At 38.8% G+C, this 16797-nt stretch overlaps 3 protein-coding genes across 4 annotated transcripts; 2 read left to right on the top strand and 1 right to left on the bottom strand.

Annotated features, from left to right (window-relative positions):
* Positions 1-828: 828 nt before the first annotated feature.
* On the top strand, positions 829-4836 carry med22 (mediator complex subunit 22). 2 transcript variants are annotated; one of them, XM_012863306.3, is made up of 5 exons: positions 829-936; positions 1125-1271; positions 1376-1456; positions 2366-2574; positions 4624-4836. In XM_012863306.3, exons 2-5 carry the CDS (start codon positions 1149-1151, stop codon positions 4814-4816), a joined length of 606 nt encoding a protein of 201 aa, XP_012718760.2. In that variant the 5' UTR covers positions 829-936; positions 1125-1148; the 3' UTR covers positions 4817-4836. The 2 variants fall into 2 exon arrangements, with proteins under 2 accessions (XP_012718760.2, XP_012718763.1); XM_012863309.3 differs by lacking the exon at positions 4624-4836 and having other exon boundaries at positions 2366-4272.
* Positions 4837-5352: 516 nt separating this feature from the next.
* Positions 5353-9737, bottom strand: c12h9orf78 (chromosome 12 C9orf78 homolog). The gene is made up of 9 exons (XM_012863304.3): positions 9555-9737; positions 9337-9396; positions 8037-8088; positions 7884-7954; positions 7683-7760; positions 6915-7112; positions 6658-6794; positions 6459-6563; positions 5353-6364 (listed from the first exon to the last, which is right to left on the bottom strand). Exons 1-9 carry the CDS (start codon positions 9635-9637, stop codon positions 6267-6269), a joined length of 882 nt encoding a protein of 293 aa, XP_012718758.2. The 5' UTR covers positions 9638-9737; the 3' UTR covers positions 5353-6266.
* A 47-nt stretch (positions 9738-9784) lies between these two features.
* Positions 9785-16111, top strand: nfu1 (NFU1 iron-sulfur cluster scaffold homolog (S. cerevisiae)). Its single transcript, XM_012863305.3, has 8 exons — positions 9785-9869; positions 12167-12267; positions 12505-12640; positions 12933-12999; positions 14123-14240; positions 14328-14391; positions 14471-14645; positions 15698-16111. Exons 1-8 carry the CDS (start codon positions 9799-9801, stop codon positions 15734-15736), a joined length of 771 nt encoding a protein of 256 aa, XP_012718759.2. The 5' UTR covers positions 9785-9798; the 3' UTR covers positions 15737-16111.
* Positions 16112-16797: the final 686 nt, after the last annotated feature.

Here is a 16797-nt window from a genome sequence, read left to right as displayed (position 1 = left end):
TATACAGTCTCCATCCAGTCTGACCAAGCTTGGGTTAGTTTTAAGAGAAGAATGGCCGTTTCCACATGTACAAGTCTGGTAGATTAAAGGTTTATTGGTAAAAGGTTTAAAAGCCATACAGTTTCCTTCAGTTTAGTCTTTATGTACTAATGTGTTCTTTCTCATAAAATCACCATAAGAAAAGTTTGATTGTCATGGAAAAAGATGCAAAAAAAGTTCCAAGGATTACAAGTAGGCCTATATTTGCAGGGAACTAAATTACATTCAATCTGTATAAATAACATACGCTACTTATAGACATCAAATGCATTCTTTATAGAAATCTGCCTACTTATTGTTCCAAATAAATAATAGACTAAATTGCCAATGTACTCACCAGTTTTTGTTTAATTTTCCCTGTCCTACAGACCCTTAAATCATTTAAAATATAAGTATGGCTGTTAAATAGAGCCTCGCGTTTCACTGGTTACCTGCATGGCAGTTTGACGGCAGACTGATCACCTTATGAAGTCTAATAAGTGGAAAGTCGGACCAAACTTTCCCACGTCATGACAGTCTTTCACTCTGGTCTTCCCAAAGTATTGACACATGTTTAAACTATCGAGTGCTACAGTTCAGTGAATGAGACAATATTAAAGTATTTTGTATACGTAAATTCGGAAATATTCAAGTTATTATATATATATAAGTACATGTGAAAATCAGTAGTTAAAATGTAAAAAAAAAAAAAAAAGTGGTTTGAATAAATAGTTCAATATTTTTATTCACGCATGACGCTTTAAAAGTATGCTTTTATTTTTCGGATGAACGCTCGCTAGGGGGCGCTAACCTGCACACCCACACCGGATGTGACTCGCCAACAGCTAGAAGAAGAAGACGAGGAGCAGCTCTGGATGTACAATCAAACAATATTTCTTCTGAGAATGCGCTAAAATAGTAAGTATTATTTTCAATCTGCGCTCATATTAAAATAGTTTTCGTACCAATGAGGAGAAAACGGAAGTGATGTCCTGTGTGACCGTCGTCATTTCTGGTTGTCCAGTAAAAAGGCGCCTTTTCCGTTCGCTGCTGAATGCTTTGAATCCAAGTTTGCTCCTCCGGCTCATTTATGTGAACTTGTCCAGGTGCCGAGGGACCCGCTGAGCACCATGGCGAACCAGAGGGTGCTCCCCCAGAGCAAGGAGACGCTGCTGCAGAACTACAACAAGAGGCTCAAAGACGACATCAGGTCCATCATGGACAACTTCACGGAAATCATCAAAACTGCAAAGGCAGCTCTCTGCTTTCTGCCTCTAACACGTTCCCCATTTGTAGCTCAGCGCTCACAGCATCCCTCTCACACCGTTTCCTTTTTTTTTTTTCTGTCTCCGTTCAGATAGAGGATGAGACTCAGGTGTCTCGACCCACGCAGGCAGAGCAGGACCACTATGAGATGCACGTCAGAGCTGCGAACATCGTAAGCCACGAACCACCACGCGTGGAACACACCGAGTCAGCGGGACAACGGGGTGGGGGTGTTTACTTTACTGCCCCGCCTCTTCCAATCAGTGCTACTGAAAGTGGAGACATGTTCAACTGGGAAATATCCACATGTTGAGCTTTTCCATGTAAAATGCCATGTGAGGCGAGGCAGCAACGCTGCACATCCCCACAGGGAAACATGGTGGTGGCAGCATCATGCTGTGGGGGATGCTTTTACATCCACTTCACAGTAATCTGCTAATTAGTGCTGGTCAATAACAGACTTGTTTTGGTTTTGCTTGTGGTTAAATTACTTTTGATAGGCACGTTTAATTTTCTACTCAAGTACTGTAATTTTTGGCCAGGTCATTCTTGTAAGTTAGATTTTTAAATTTGGGTCATCCCTGTTTAAATACAGTATATATATATATATATATATATATATATATATATATATATATATATATATATATATATATATATATATATATATATATTATACAAACTAAAATTAATATGAAAGTTCGGGGTTGTAATGTGACAGAATGTTAAGGGGTGTGAATACTTTTATGAGGCACTTTTCTGTTACGAGTTGCTGACAGTTACAAAATGAGTAAATACTCACCAAACAGTTTTATTAGTTGCTCTGAGTTGCAGAGGCACTGCACCCCACGCAGAAATCACTGCAATATTTCACAAAAAGCGCTTTAGAAAGTAAGAAATGTGTCCAGAATTTCTCCTCTTTTTTTTTTTTGGAGATGATGGTGGATTGTTCTAAGTAAAGATGTAAATTTGGAAATGCTGGACCAAAACATGTAGAGGGCATTTTTTTTTTGTGGCTCCAGAAGACAATCGGTAATTGTCTCTGTGGTGTGTTGTTTTTCGTTCTGTTTTGCGGCGGCAGGTTCGTGCCGGCGAGTCGCTGATGAAGCTGGTGTCGGATCTGAAACAGTTCCTGATCCTGAACGACTTTCCCTCGGTGAACGATGCCATCAGTCAGCAGAACCAGCAGCTCCGGGCGCTGCAAGACGAGTGCGACAAGAAGCTGACGTCGCTCCGCGATGAGATCGCCGTCGACCTCTATGAGCTAGAGGAAGAGTACTACTCCTCCAGGTACAAATAGGCTCAGACCTGCCCCCATCCCGCCGCCCCAGTCTCGCCCCATGGCCAGCTCTGATGGGTACCGTCTCAGGTTCTAACCCAGTTACTGCTGAGCCTGTGTAAAGGCTCTCGGTCTGAGATCCTTTCACGTCGTCATCCTCCAAACAGATGTTTTCATCCACGCACATCACTGCCGAAGGTCATTTTTACTGAGTTCATTTTCTTCAGTGCCTTTATGATGCTACTGTTTACTAAGTGCCTTGTCATTTTTATTTTTTTTTTCATAGTAAAGTTCTGAAAGGGGCAAACACTACATGTCAGCTCTATCTGCATATCCAACTCAGTCTGCAGGTCCACATGTTCATCACCCACGTTCTGGTGGCACCCTTATAAACCCAAGAGGTTGACATCTTAAATGCTGTGCCAAAGTATTCCTACTTCATTTCACATTGGAACCAAAAAGCTCTATTTAATTGTGAATTTATGTGATGCACCAATTGAAAGCAGTGTGTAAGTGGAAGCAATTTTACGTGGTTTGACATTTTACAGATTATTAGAAACGGAACATTTTGACACACATTTCTATTCAGCTCCCCTGACTCGATCAGATTGGGCGGAGGGCATTCCTGAACATCAATGTTCAGGTTTTCCCCCATATTCTCAAGGAAAGTTAGGTCTGGAGTTTGAGCCGTTCTAACATCTTAACATGCTTTCATCTTAACGGCTGCATGTAGCCGTGGACGTATGTTGAGGGTCGCCGTCCCGCAGAAAGCTGAACTTCAGTCTTTTGTGGCCCCTAACATGTCGACTTCCACTGTTGCCTGTATAGAGCTCCGTCTTCTTCCCCTCAACTCTGAGCAGCTTTTATAGGCCTGCAGAAGAAAAGCATCCCCACAGCATGACGCTGCCAACACCATGTTTCACTGTAGAAGTGGCTCTGTTAGTTTTCTGGATCACGTAGCCAAAAAGTTCCTTGTTTTTGTCTTTTCAGGGGACCACACTTTCACTACAACTCCATTATGGTTCTTGGTTTGAACAGCGCTCCATTAAGACAGCTGGTTCCACCTGGACTTTAAATAGCGGGGGAATCATAGTAAAGGGGATGAATATTATTGCATTTCTCACCTGATTTTATTTGTAAAAGAACAAAAAGCGGCATTTTCCTTCCACTTCACTGCTTTGTGTTGGTCTGTCACATGAAATTCACTGTAGTTTGTGGCGCCAACGTTAGAAAGTACAAATGTTATGAATACTTTAGCCAGCCACTGTATTTACTGCTGTTTTTATCAGAACTTCTTACTCGTTATTTTCTGCTGCCTCCAATGGATTTGAGACATTTTAGCATACGTGACAGAGATGACTATTTAAATTGTTAAAAGAATATATATATATATTGATTTATTCATTAAGTTGTTGGAAGCAACATAAAGTTCTATATAACGTAGGAAAATATATTAGAAGAAAAAGTAAAGCAATATGAAAATAGTCTGTGCTAGAATTTATGAGTAATTTGTAGCTGGACCCAGATCAGTTTTAATTTATCTGATTAGGTTGAATCTAAACTGTTTTTTTTTTTTTTTTTTTTTTTTTATGTAGATGTGTTCTGACAAAGGCAGAGATAAGATTTGTTGTTTCCGTCCAATCTGTAACCATGGAAGCGGTTCAGAGGACTTAAAATGATTGAGAAATAAAGGGAGACAAAACGCTGCAGCAGTTTGTCATGTTTTTTTTGTCTTTTTTTAGAGGATATAAAGGAATCTCTGTTGGAGCTTGCTTAATGCAGACCTAACTTTCCCGCTGCCCTTGCACTGCTGTCTTAATCAGCAACCAATTCCATCCTTTTGCTCATCTCAAATCAAGTTGTAAATCCAATCAAAAGCTACTAAGTGTTGGATTTATTTTGCTCCCCCCTGTGCTTTTGCTTCTAACGAACCTGTGCCTTCATGTGCTCTGCTGTTTGTATGGGTGTGTTTTATTCTGACCTGCTGCTCTCGTCTGCTCCTCTCTTTCTGCGCTGCGCTGACTCTTTGCCTCCCAACCGGTTTCTGCTCTGCTGCAAAGCTACGGTCAGTGGAACAGCACTGACCTGCCTCTGTGTGAGGCCTACCGCCGGCGGGACAGTTGGGCCTCTCCGGACGGCAGCTCCAGCTCCACCCAGGACGACAGAGAGGACTCCGACGGGACGCCGTCCCAGGAGGCGAGCGCCCAGCACCACGTCAACGGACATGGGACGGCCTCCACGGAGAAACCATGAGAGGCGGGGGGGGGGGGGGGGGGGGGGTTCTGCTAAAACTGGCCACTAGTGGTTTAGATGTTGCCAATCTACTTTAGAAAATAGTGTTTAGGTCTGTGGACTATAAACTGGACTGATATTTCATATCAATTGGGAGAGATAAAACAGGAAAATGGAAGGTCCTGTTTTTAAAGCTTTACCTTTAGTAACATTCCTCCTGATAAGTTTTTTTTTTTTTTTTATGAAACTGTTACTTTAAGACATTACTGCAATTTACAGTACTTAGGTAATTGAAATGTCGTGCAGATAACCTAGCATTTCACCTCTGATATGTTTATATGCATTTTTAGACATGCGTAAATAAGGCCTGTAGTGGCGGATAGTTTTTTTGTTTTTTGAGGCCTGACCATTTGAAAATTTTCAATCTCAAGTAGTGAGAAATGTTCTCATTTAATGCATTTCATTTTATTTTTAGTATTTAACCAACAGACCAGCGCTCAGTACTGATGAAGTGGACAATTCTTATAATTGACTAGCTGATCGGCGAGTCACAAATGTTTTTTTTTTTTTTTTTTTGTTTAACCTATATGCATGTGTTTATCTCTGGATTTATATTGTACAACTTCTTTCTGCCCTGTTAAACCGGTCAGCTCACATTAAAGAACACGCTTTTGTTTTTATTCCTTTAATCAAATGTATCCATAGAGGAGCCATAACAGAAATGTCCAGCTAAAGGTGAATACGAAGCAAACTAAGCAGAAATTGTACGGCTGTAGTGGCGTAAAGGATAATCCACTCTGCAGCTGAAGATACCAACATAGGAAATTCTGCATCTCAGCTAAAAGGATCAGCTTTAGATTCTGATTTATATCTGATAGCCGCCCCTGAATACAAGCAATAATGGTTTTGAATATCGGCAAAATGCATAATATATATACAAAAGTAGTCTTAAAGTCTAAAGTGGCACCACAACAGACAATCTTTTAGTTCATCACAATCACTGGAACTGGAAGGACAAGCGCATGATGTTAGGAAAACACAGTTGCAGTTGTAATGTTAAAGATTGAGGTGATGTCGATTACCCACATTTTCCTGAGTCTTTTCCATTAGAAATGTCCCACCGTTTTTCAAGACTTCATCATCGTAGCCGCTAAAATGTGTATACGGCGTATATACAATGAGCTAAATAAGCAAAAATATATCCAACAAAATATTTATATATTTATTTAGAAAGTTGAAACTGTCGAATTTTGATAATTGAAAAGTTTGTGTGGGAGAGTTGTTGGTCACAGTTATAATTCATTACAAGCCTGATTTTATCAGTCGGATTGTAACAAAGCATCACATCTACAACAGACAGACTGCATGTCCTTTTTACAATAACAACTGCTGCCATAACTTGTTTAGGTAACTAAGTCTGTCATTATGCCTCAGCTTCTAGGACAACGACACCATGCTGACTGTTTCCGTGTTAATATCTTCGATTCATCTTCTTAAACTTCTCGTAGTGGTAGTCGTCTGTGGCCTTCTCGTTGTTTGGACGTTTGCGGTGGTTGGGTGGTGACGGAGCTGTGGGTGAACAAAGAATGCGTTGTTTAGTCGACCGAAGTTTTGAGGAAAAGGTGTTTTGTGTTACAGAACTGATAAGGTAGACGTCTCCAACCTTCTGGACCAGGTTTCTCTGTGTCTCCCACCCGCAGCGGTCTTGCTTTGGGTTCTTCTTTGTGTCTGTGATGCCTCTGTGGTGCGTTTACATCCTCGTGGTAAACTGAGAGGAAAAAAATACATTTATTTCTTATGATTTCCAGAGATTAATCACTTGGGTTTTTAAATCAAACTACAGGATGTTAAGATGAACTCACAGCGGTTGTGTTGGACGTAATTTACAGCAATGTTGGTGGGAACAAATGATGTGCCTTGGTCTTTCTTCTTGTTCCTTTGTTCTGCCAAAAGTTTGGCTTTTGCTTCTTCTGTCTGGATGATGTTTTTTATCTTTGCGCTGAGAAAGAAATACAAAGAGGCTTTTAGTGTTAAAAACATGACTTGCTGTAAAACAATATACATTACAAAAAAAAAAAAAACAGCTGCACAGGATTATTAACGGGTGGTCTGGACGTACTCGATGCCAAGATCAACTTCAGGAATGCCGCTCAGCATCTGATTGGACAACATCTCTTCTGTCTTCTTGGCGGAGTTGACTCTGATGCTCTCGGGCAGCTCGTACAGGTGGTCCTCTGCATTTTTCACCTTTACTTTCTGTTCCTCGGCCTCCACCAAGCCTTTCTTCTTTTTTAGCTCAGTCTCAATATATTTCATCCTATGAAGATAAATACATGAAGTAATCCCATGAGGCAGACATTTTGTAAGCATACATCACTGTGACCTAGTGCTTTGAACTGCAGATGTGTGGTAATTAAACCCACGTGTTCTACTAAAATAGCTTATAGAATATATGATAGGATACAGTTAAATAAATTAGGTGTGAAATATTGCAGTGTAGATTAATGCAACTGTGTTCACAAGAGATTAAGCTAGCTGTTTATATTATCCCACTTTAAGCATGTTTCAGAACTTTCTGTACATCCATTATGGTTTTGCTGCAAATGCCTTGCTTGATCAGTGGCATTGTCTCAATAAGGGACATACCAGATTTTTCTACAAATGATAAATAGACAATATCTGGAAAGTCAAACATCTCTTCATCAGATCTACTGACACCTACAGATATTGTAACATACTGGGTTGGATATGAGACACAATCGACGTTCGAAAGGTGTTTTTAAGCAATTGATTGCTTTTTAGCGGCGTACATGTTTTTTTAATATTGAATAATAAGCACGTTTTGTGGCTCTAGATTTATGGTAACAACTGAATAAAGCATACATACATGTCTGCATCTTCATCTCTTCTGTTAGTCTCAGCTGAGAACGATGTGCCCAGGTTCAGGTCCGTCTCATCTTCGGTCCTGTAATTGGGTCAGTCACATTATTAAACAAACGGTGTGCCTAACCGGGAAGTCAAACCTCTATTCTTTTTTTTTTCTTTCACACTGCACCAAAATCCATTTGCCTGGTGTGGGTTCACTTACATGTCTCTGTTCCTGTCTTTCACTTTCTTCATGTCTACAACTCCCCCAGTCTTCAGTTTGAATGGATCGTTCTGTCAGAAATGATCAGTTTAGCAAACAGAAGTCAGACTGGGTTATATATTTACACAAAGAAAGCGTCATTACATTACTTACATCTATTTCAGCTTCAGGTGGGAGCTTCTCTCCAACCAATAGGGCAGTTATACTGAAAAAATGATAAAAACGTTAAGTTACTCATGGATAATCTATTTCGCACAATAGATAAATAAATTAGAATATCGTCTAAAAACATTTATTTGCTTAATGAATCAGTTAAAAACTTGAAAGTCACGTTGATTCATTAGATATAGAGTAATATATTCTTAGTGTTCAATAATAGACAGGGCTGCTGACATAGTTCTCCAGCAGACAGTCACTGGCATCCTCTACAAGGAGAATGAGCCACAAAATATCTTCGCTGAAGACGCTGGCTGTTCACAGGTTGCTGTAATAAAGTGTATAAATGGAGATTTTAGAAGAAGAAAAAACGTATGCACATGCAACAGCAATACCAGCTGCCATTCAAAGGTTTTGCTGAGGTTGACGTGGCGTGAACTGTGGTTGGAGTCAGTGCTTCAAGAGCCACCACACAGAACTACATGGGATATCATTGCCACTTTTCTTGTGTTAAGACACTCCTGAAACACAGATCCCAAGCATGTTGCCTTGGCTAAGGAGAAAAATGACCGTACTGTTCCTCTGTGGTTCAAAGTCCTCTTTTTAGATAAAGGGAAAGTGGCAATTCATTGAGAAATCGTGATCCAAGAGTGTGGAGGATGAGTATAACTCAGCCTTCGAGGCACAGCTTCCAAGCTGCCAGAGGCCTAGTGTGAGGTTCCCACAATCAGTCATGATTTGATTGGATTTGAGCTGTGTTTTCAGCTGTTTTTGTCAGCCACCTACTTTACTGACCAAAGTATGACTGTGATTGACAGGCCAGCAAACTAATCTGACCTGAATCACAACCAATATCTGTCCACACAGGCTGATCGCCTCCATGCCACGTTGCATTGATGCTGTAATCCATGCAAAAGAAGCCCAAACCAAGTATCTGTAAAGCGTCTAAAACACATAAACGTACTTTTCAACGGGCCATGCATTACTTTTTGATTATTGGTATTATGCAGCATTTAGATTTTCTGAAAAAAAATTGGATTTTAGTTTTTCCCAAACTGTAACATCAGACTATCTGAAGTAACCAAAACAAACGCTTAAAACATAGAAGCATGAGTGTAACAAACGGGAATATTAGTTCCACTTGCTGAGTCGTATTACTGAAAATTTTCCACGGCGTTCCAGTTTATTTCTATGTACAGTGTAATAAAATCCACTTCCCAATCAGAATGAAAGGTGTTTCTCTGCTGGTAAAAAAAAAAAAAAAAAAAAAAAACAGACATCACTAAATTCACATTACCTGACGCCGCTTTGTCGCTTCCTCAAACTCTGAAGCTCCTTTGCCTCTTCTACTTTCGATCTAAAAAAAAAAAGTCACAAAACAATAGAATTGGTTAAACAGCTTATCCGAATTTATTTAAACCGCATGAACTGAAGCGCTTTAATGGTAGCACACGGCATGCTAGCTGACGCGGCGCTAGCTTCTACTGTAATTTAATCTGTCCTAAAGATGTTTACCTCACTTCTTCTGCTGTCTCGTTATCCTCCTCCTCCTCATCGGACGAGTCCCTTCTCCTCCTGAAATTCTTGCCACACGGCATCTTTACGCAGTCTGTGGGATATTTTTTTCGCAGCTCTGGCAACAACTGAGCTTTTCCGTACGCGAGCTGTTCGCTGGCCGGGGGAGGACTTTAGCGCGCGCACAATAACAATACGTCACTTCCTCCTCTCGGTCAAAAGCTACTTCCGTCCTTGTTAGTTAATGAAAACAATCATGGCGACTTATGCACAGGTCGGGAGGCTGCTGGGGGTTTCGGCGCGGCTTTTGCGACCGTGAGTATATCTGTTGGTCAACTGGATGCAGACACTGTTTGCTCTGCGGTGCTTTTAGATGTTTTTCAGCCTCCGAAGCAGCGCTGAGCGCGGCTGTTGTTTAACTCTCAGGCAGCCTGCTGGTTAAACCGGAGTGACGCAGACCCGCAGCCAATATCCAAAGAATTAAAGAAAAAAAAGACACCATATATGCTGGTTGTTGCACCACATTAAATCATTGTTTTTTCTTTACAGTCAGCTGTATATATACATACTTTTTAAATTAGTCTGGTGCATTTTAAACAAATAAAAGTGCCTTTTTTGTTATTGACTGCTTGAAGCTGAATGTCTGACTAGAGTCTAGACTGAGCATTAATCTGACTGGATTTGGCTGATTATGTTGACAAGTAAATATGTTCTCTAACTAGATGTAATCCACCAATTAATATTTTACATTCTTTAAATTGCTTCCTTAAGACTTTGCTACCTTGATATATTTAATCGGTGCAACGCAAAATGTAATGTGTGCTGTGCAAAAATTAGCAAGAAATGTATAGTCAAAAAGCCCTGCTTGGGATACGGCAACAAAACGTCTGATATTCAAAAAAAGTTTATTTTATTTGACTAAAATTTATTTATACAGTGCCATAATGCAGATTTCCTCTATTTCTACACGGATTGGTCAAATTCACATAAATGTCTGTGGAATTCAAATTCAACTCAGTCCATTATAATCCGGTGGTGTAGCCATGTTCAGATCCAATTTGATGTATTCCTTTTTGAACCGAATTATTATCCAGACTGGAGCCTATCTCCAGCGATCCTAACTATGAGACAGTATAATCAAAGCCAGTTGGTCATGAAATGCCAGGTGGTAAAGACTTGCCTACCTGAGGAAGCGGAGGTGATTTCATCACGTTATTGATTTTGCAGCAACTCCTCATACTGGTTATGTAGTGACAACGAAAAACAACAACTCCCTTCTTTTACCACGAATACGCTCTTAAACTTATTTAGCATAGTAAAGGTGTGTGCTAACGTGTTTGTGTCTGATTTAAAGTTTTAAAAAAAAATTGATAACTCTTGGTTACTCCTACCTCCCCCTATAAACTGTTAGTAGGTCATCTGAGGTCATCCCTGCCTCATACTTTGGATTCCTTAGATTTCTCACACAGTTAATTAAATACTTGCAGCACAAGTTTGTTTATAATTGTACAGCGGTCCGTGCATATTTCTTATTGGATCAGTGCTTATTTAAGCAAAGTGATTTGTTTCATTCATGGCTCGGGTCAAAATGTTGTTTCATAACAAATATAATTTCTTCTTCTGTTCTAAACCTAAATCTACATCCTAACAGATGTTATTTACAAAGAGAAATGTACCAGTGCAGTTATCTGTATTTATTAGAGGCAACTCTTTTTTTTTTTAAGGTGGAATTTAAAACATTATTAAATTAATCTTTGATACCGATACCAATATCCTCAATCTTTGTTAAGGATTAAGAGGTGCACGATTTTAAAGTCATTGCAGGGACTAAAAATCGGTTATTTTTTTAAGTAGGTACTTAAAAACATGAAATAACGTTATTATTGTTGTTGTTGTTGTTGTTATAAGATATTTAAAAATTGTAGGGATAGAGTGGAGATGGAACGTCAGTATCCATCGTCTTGTTTTGTTGGTCCTGTTTCTTAACCTCAGCACAAAGGTCCAAGATAGAGTTGTTCCTGAAGTTTCAATCTTGTTTTACCAATGTTAATAGTTTTGTGATGTAATTCTTACAAAATAGGAAACTAAGTCAGTAAGATTTGATTCAAAAATGTTATAGTTGTTGAAACAATTTGTTATGATTTTGCTGTTGTTTAACTGACTTTAAACGGCGTAACCGTGGAAGAGAAAGAGAAGATTGGGGGTTTATCACAACCAGTATGTTTTGCAATTTGAACTTTTTCCTCTACCATGCAGCCCTGCTTATAAGGAGTGTTTGTGCACTTCACTTACAGTTAAGATCCCAAGACACAGATTTATTTATTTATTTATTTATTGTGCATTTTCTGGGAGAAGCTTTACATTTTTCAAACCACTGCCCAAAACCACATATCCTTCAAAAAACAAGAAGATAAACTATCATAATTCAAAGTCCATGGAAATGTACACGTGAATCTCAACCATGAGTCTGTTAGCTGTAGTTTACACACACTCAGATTTTGCCATCGCTGTTCCTACATCTCAGTCAGGATTAATGTTTAATGTTAGTATTTATATTCGTCCTCATGTGTTGATCTGGTAACTTTTTAAACGTTTTTTATTCAATATTACAGCCTGGCTAGCAGTGGCTCTCAGAGCAGTAGAGTCTACTGGCCTTCACAAACCACAGGAGTCTCCAACAGATGGCCACAAAACCCTGTCTGGGTGGTTCCTGGTTTGTATTCTTTTTTTTTTTTTTTTCTCTCTCTCTAGTATTCATTTAACCTGAATGTTGATATAATATTGATTGTCTCCAATGTTATCGTGTGGTAACAGCTGCTCACATACTGTGAGAATGTACAGATACTGTTATATTTGTACAGGGAGCTCAGTCGCGTAGACACATCATTGGGAGAGTTTAACATCCCAAGTCACATTTCTGCCCGCTGTGTTTTGTCTCGTTTTTTTTTAGGAAGGACCATGTTTGTGCAGACACAGGACACACCAAATCCAAACAGTCTGAAGTTCCTGCCTGGGCGGACAGTTTTAGAGGAGGGGACTATGAATTTTGCTGGCCCTCGGGATGCGTTCTGCTCACCTTTAGCCAGGTTCACGCCTTCCCCATGCAATAATTATTCATCTCAGAATGCTGTTTACTTATGCAACAGGATTTAGATGTAGCAAATAATGTGATGCACAAATGGACAGTGCTAGAAGCACACTTTGGTTGAGTAAAAAAAGCATTTATTTTTTTATATATATTTATATTTTAAAAGCTGCATGTACTTTTCCCCATGTTGAGTGGGAAAAAATATATAAAACATTGTCATTGTCACATTTATAATAAAGCTGTGATATCTATTTATGCTTCACCAATGCAATTTTTTCTTTTCTTTTCAGACAGTTGTTTAGGATCGATGGAGTCAAGAGTGTTTTCCTAGGCCCTGATTTTATCACCATCACAAGGGTAAATTTCAGTGTAACATATAGGTTCTTTCCAAACATTAGATATATTTATCCTGGTCTTAAAAAGTCATCCCACAACACATCAAAGCTGGTTTTGGAATGGGTACACACTGCAGGCAAATGCAACCTAAATCCGATCTTTTTGCCTTTATGCGACCCATATACGTCTTTTTCACAGCAGGCCAAACGGGCCAATTCTGATCTTTTCATCCCAAAAAAGATCCAGTTTGTGCTACTTCTATATATGGTACTAATTTGGATACGTATCAGATATTTTGCAAAGCATCCGTCTTTCATGTCACTCTCCTGGCTCCAATTACACATCTACACAGCAGTAGCAGTTAGCACTCCATAAAAAAAACACTGTTAATATGCTGCTTTCTCCTTACCTTCATCTTGTTATGATGTGGTCTTAATATTATCAGCTCCCAATGCTCAACAGCTTTCTAATAATAACAACAACAGATGCCGACGTTTTGTTTTTTTTTGTTTTTTTTTAGCTTTTCAAGTTTTTTTTTTTTAACAAAACTTTATTGAACACTTCTAGAAACAATCACATTCACCATTACTTCCATAAATGGTGCGCTGCTGTGTGACGTCTCCTTCTGTTATCTGCGCTTCCGGGTCGCTTTGATGTGTTGAACTGTTCACACTGAAGTCTGATTGTGGTCGCATTTAATAGTAGTATGAATGACCACCTTAAAAAAAATCAGATTTCAGCTAAAAATTGGAATTGAGCCTCAAAACCTGCAGTGTGAACATAGCCATAGGCTAAGATTAAGCTTCTGGAGTTTTTCTGGACCTCAGTTCTATTGAAAATCTATGAATTATTCCTCAATGTTAGGTCAGTGCCAGAAAACTAACCAGCTTTTTTTTTTTTTTTTTTTAAACGTTGAGTGTTTAAATAATGACAAAGCAGAATTATGCCAGTAGCATGTTGAAGGCTAAGAAAGCATGTGGAGGAGGTGCATCTTGCTAAGGGAAGCCCCAATTTATACAACTTTCATGCCTATGACATGTTTGCTTTAACTTTTGACTGAACTGCATATGAATAATTTATTGTGTCACAGTGTAACATCATGGCTAAAAATAACTTGATTCTCTTTCTCCATTTCTTTGCTTAGTCTGATGAAATGATGGAATGGAGAGTAATTAAACCAGACGTATATGCCGCTATTATGGACTTCTTTACTTCTGGGCTCCCAGTTGTGAATGAAGACAGCAAGCCGAGGGCAGATACAGGTCAGGGTTTCAGACCGCTGCACGTGTAAGGTAAGGTGATTTCCCAGTGCCAAATAATATTCACTTTCAGTTTGTTTGCTTCTTCAGCACCATCAGAGGATGATGATGAGGTAGTAGCTATGATCAAAGAGCTGCTGGACACTCGAATAAGGTAGTAGGTTTTGTAAGAGGATTTCAGAAACCGGATTTATGGCGTCTCTCTCACGCATGTGGATGCCGTTCCTCTGCAGGCCGACAGTGCAGGAGGACGGAGGTGACGTTCTGTATCGGGGATTTGACGATGGCATTGTTAAGCTGAAGCTGCAGGGCGCCTGTACCAGCTGTCCCAGCTCCATCGTTACGCTGAAGAATGGGATCCAGAACATGCTGCAGTTTTACATACCGGAAGTTGAGGCTGTCGAAGAGGTTTGCTTGTTTTTGAGGATTTCTTGTTTTTTTATTACAACTGTTTTTATTAGAATTACTTAAATTATTGTGGGTCATCTAGTTCTCCTGATGGGTCTTTTAAAAATGATGCTTTTATGTTTTTTGCCATTTAATTTTCAAGAGCTTTGAAAATGAAAAATATTACCTTTAGCATAGAAAGCTGGTGGACATATGGTTATTAGTAACTTATCTCTGTCCTAGTAATCAAAGAGTTTAGTAATTGATTTCTCAGTGCAATATCTGAATACTACTCGTCATTAGACCCCATGTGATCCGGAATTAGGAAAAGTAATTCCACTGAAACTCTGTAAAAATATAATCTTTGTTGACTTGAGCAAACACACCACTCACCATGAAGTCCTTATCACCAAGTCATCAGGATGTATTTTGTGTACTGCAACGATAAAATCATAGCTGAGTAATAGGATTTATAACACTTAGTATTGTAGCTGTAGTTGACTGTTGCATGTTTTCTGAAATGGTTGAGCGTTATGTTGATTAACCTCAGGGTCCAACATTTTTATATTGTAGGTTATTAGCTTTTTTCTGAAGTTTGTCCACCCTGTTGTATGTCAGTTGTAAGCAGATTAAACTAAAACTGTATCTGGTTGCAAAAAAATAAAATAAACAAAAGCAGCAGCAAGTTGCAGAACAGATTTTAAGCTCTAATGTTTATAATCTCTGACTGGTTATGTAACTCTTGTTTGCTTCTTAATGTTGAGGAACTGGATCTTCATTTCAAGACATGTAAATGGAGATCCAGATGTTATAGTGGCACAGAAACTACTGTTAATAGTTCCTCTAAGTAAATTAATATGAAAAAGGCACATTTTGTTCCATTAGGAGGTCTGGACTGTTTGTGGTTTTTAGAAATTGTGTTATTTGAGCAAATGTTTTTCATTAAAAAGCTCATTTCGAAAATCTGCAGAGATTTAACGTGGATGATGTTTAGGACACAAACTAAATTAAATCCAATAACCAAAATAAACTTAAAAATGTTAACCTAACGATGTTTTTTTTTTCCTTCTAAGGTAAAAGAAGATGAGGATGAGGAGGCAGCTCAAGTTTAAGCTAGTGAAAGCAGAGCCATGTCTACACATCGTTCTCTGTCCAACCCAACTCCTTCAATCAAAGCCATAGATGCAATAAAATGAATGAGCGTCGCTCTGATGGCAAGAACTCCTCAATAATCATCCAAATATTTTCATTTCATTTTTACATAGTTCTGGTCTGAGGAAAGGCAGTAATGAAAGAAAATGTGTGGCACCATTCATAGAAAAAGATTGTACAGTTGGAATAATTTGTATTTATTATTTCATAGCGTTACACGACTTCTGAATCGGTCAGCAGTCAAAACTGCCTATAGGCTGTGAATCCATTCTGGATACTTTTATCTTTACAGAATACATATTGTATCTATATAAATAAACATTGTTGAAATACTTTGTTTCAGTGTCTACTTTATGGCCAACGCATGTTAAGGGTTTAATATTTTGCTGTCATGCTTTTTTTCAGTAACACTGTTACAAACATGGCAGCTGAAAATACTGTTAGCTATTTATTAAAACTGTTATTGTTTGTTTTTTCTTTACTGGTAGAGCAACCATTTTTTAATTACCTGTGATTGATATTTACTCTGAGACCTGCTACTAGTCTGAACTATTTCTTCACTGAGCTACAACCGATTGAAGGCTTGCTGTAAATCTAATTATGACGAAGGACTGGAGCCCAGCTGAACACTGAAAGGACTTTGCAAACAACTGTGTGACTTTATTCTCGTATTTTCAAAAGAAAAAAGATGGATTATGGTCATTGTAGATTAAATATAATATTTTATTGGCCTTGGAGGTGTAAATTTACCCAAAAAACTCAGAAATTTTAGATTAACATGTTTGCAAGATTTTTTTAATATTTTTTCTGATGTCAAAAAGTCATGGAAATAACTTTTTCCATGATTAAAGACATAAATTTACTATATTAAAATAGGTATATCTTTGGCAGTGTAAAGTCTGAAATTTTGGATCCTCTCATGACCCCCTGGGGGGTCCAAACCCCCACTAAGTGAACTACTGTACTAGGTAACGGAGTGGTGGTTTAGTGGTTAGAGAGCTTGTGTCCTGGAAAGACTGCA

The sequence above is a fragment of the Fundulus heteroclitus genome, chromosome 12 (genome assembly GCF_011125445.2).
Source record: "Fundulus heteroclitus isolate FHET01 chromosome 12, MU-UCD_Fhet_4.1, whole genome shotgun sequence".
Lineage (NCBI taxonomy): Eukaryota > Metazoa > Chordata > Actinopteri > Cyprinodontiformes > Fundulidae > Fundulus > Fundulus heteroclitus.
This window is presented reverse-complemented; position numbering and strand designations above follow the sequence as displayed.

Bases quoted from the DNA above. Each gene is read 5' to 3' on its own strand.
- med22 (XM_012863306.3), top strand. From the start codon at position 1,149: ATGGCGAACCAGAGGGTGCTCCCCCAGAGCAAGGAGACGCTGCTGCAG. The intron at 1,272-1,375 runs GCAGCTCTCTGC...GTCTCCGTTCAG, and splicing joins AAATCATCAAAACTGCAAAG to ATAGAGGATGAGACTCAGGT. The intron at 1,457-2,365 runs GTAAGCCACGAA...TTGCGGCGGCAG, and splicing joins ACGTCAGAGCTGCGAACATC to GTTCGTGCCGGCGAGTCGCT.
- nfu1 (XM_012863305.3), top strand. From the start codon at position 9,799: ATGAAAACAATCATGGCGACTTATGCACAGGTCGGGAGGCTGCTGGGG. The intron at 9,870-12,166 runs GTGAGTATATCT...TCAATATTACAG, and splicing joins TCGGCGCGGCTTTTGCGACC to CCTGGCTAGCAGTGGCTCTC. The intron at 14,646-15,697 runs GTTTGCTTGTTT...TTTCCTTCTAAG, and splicing joins AAGTTGAGGCTGTCGAAGAG to GTAAAAGAAGATGAGGATGA.
- c12h9orf78 (XM_012863304.3), bottom strand. From the start codon at position 9,637: ATGCCGTGTGGCAAGAATTTCAGGAGGAGAAGGGACTCGTCCGATGAG. The intron at 7,113-7,682 runs GTATGTATGCTT...TTATCTTCATAG, and splicing joins AGAGATGAAGATGCAGACAT to GATGAAATATATTGAGACTG. The intron at 6,564-6,657 runs GTGAGTTCATCT...TTTTCCTCTCAG, and splicing joins TTACGTCCAACACAACCGCT to TTTACCACGAGGATGTAAAC.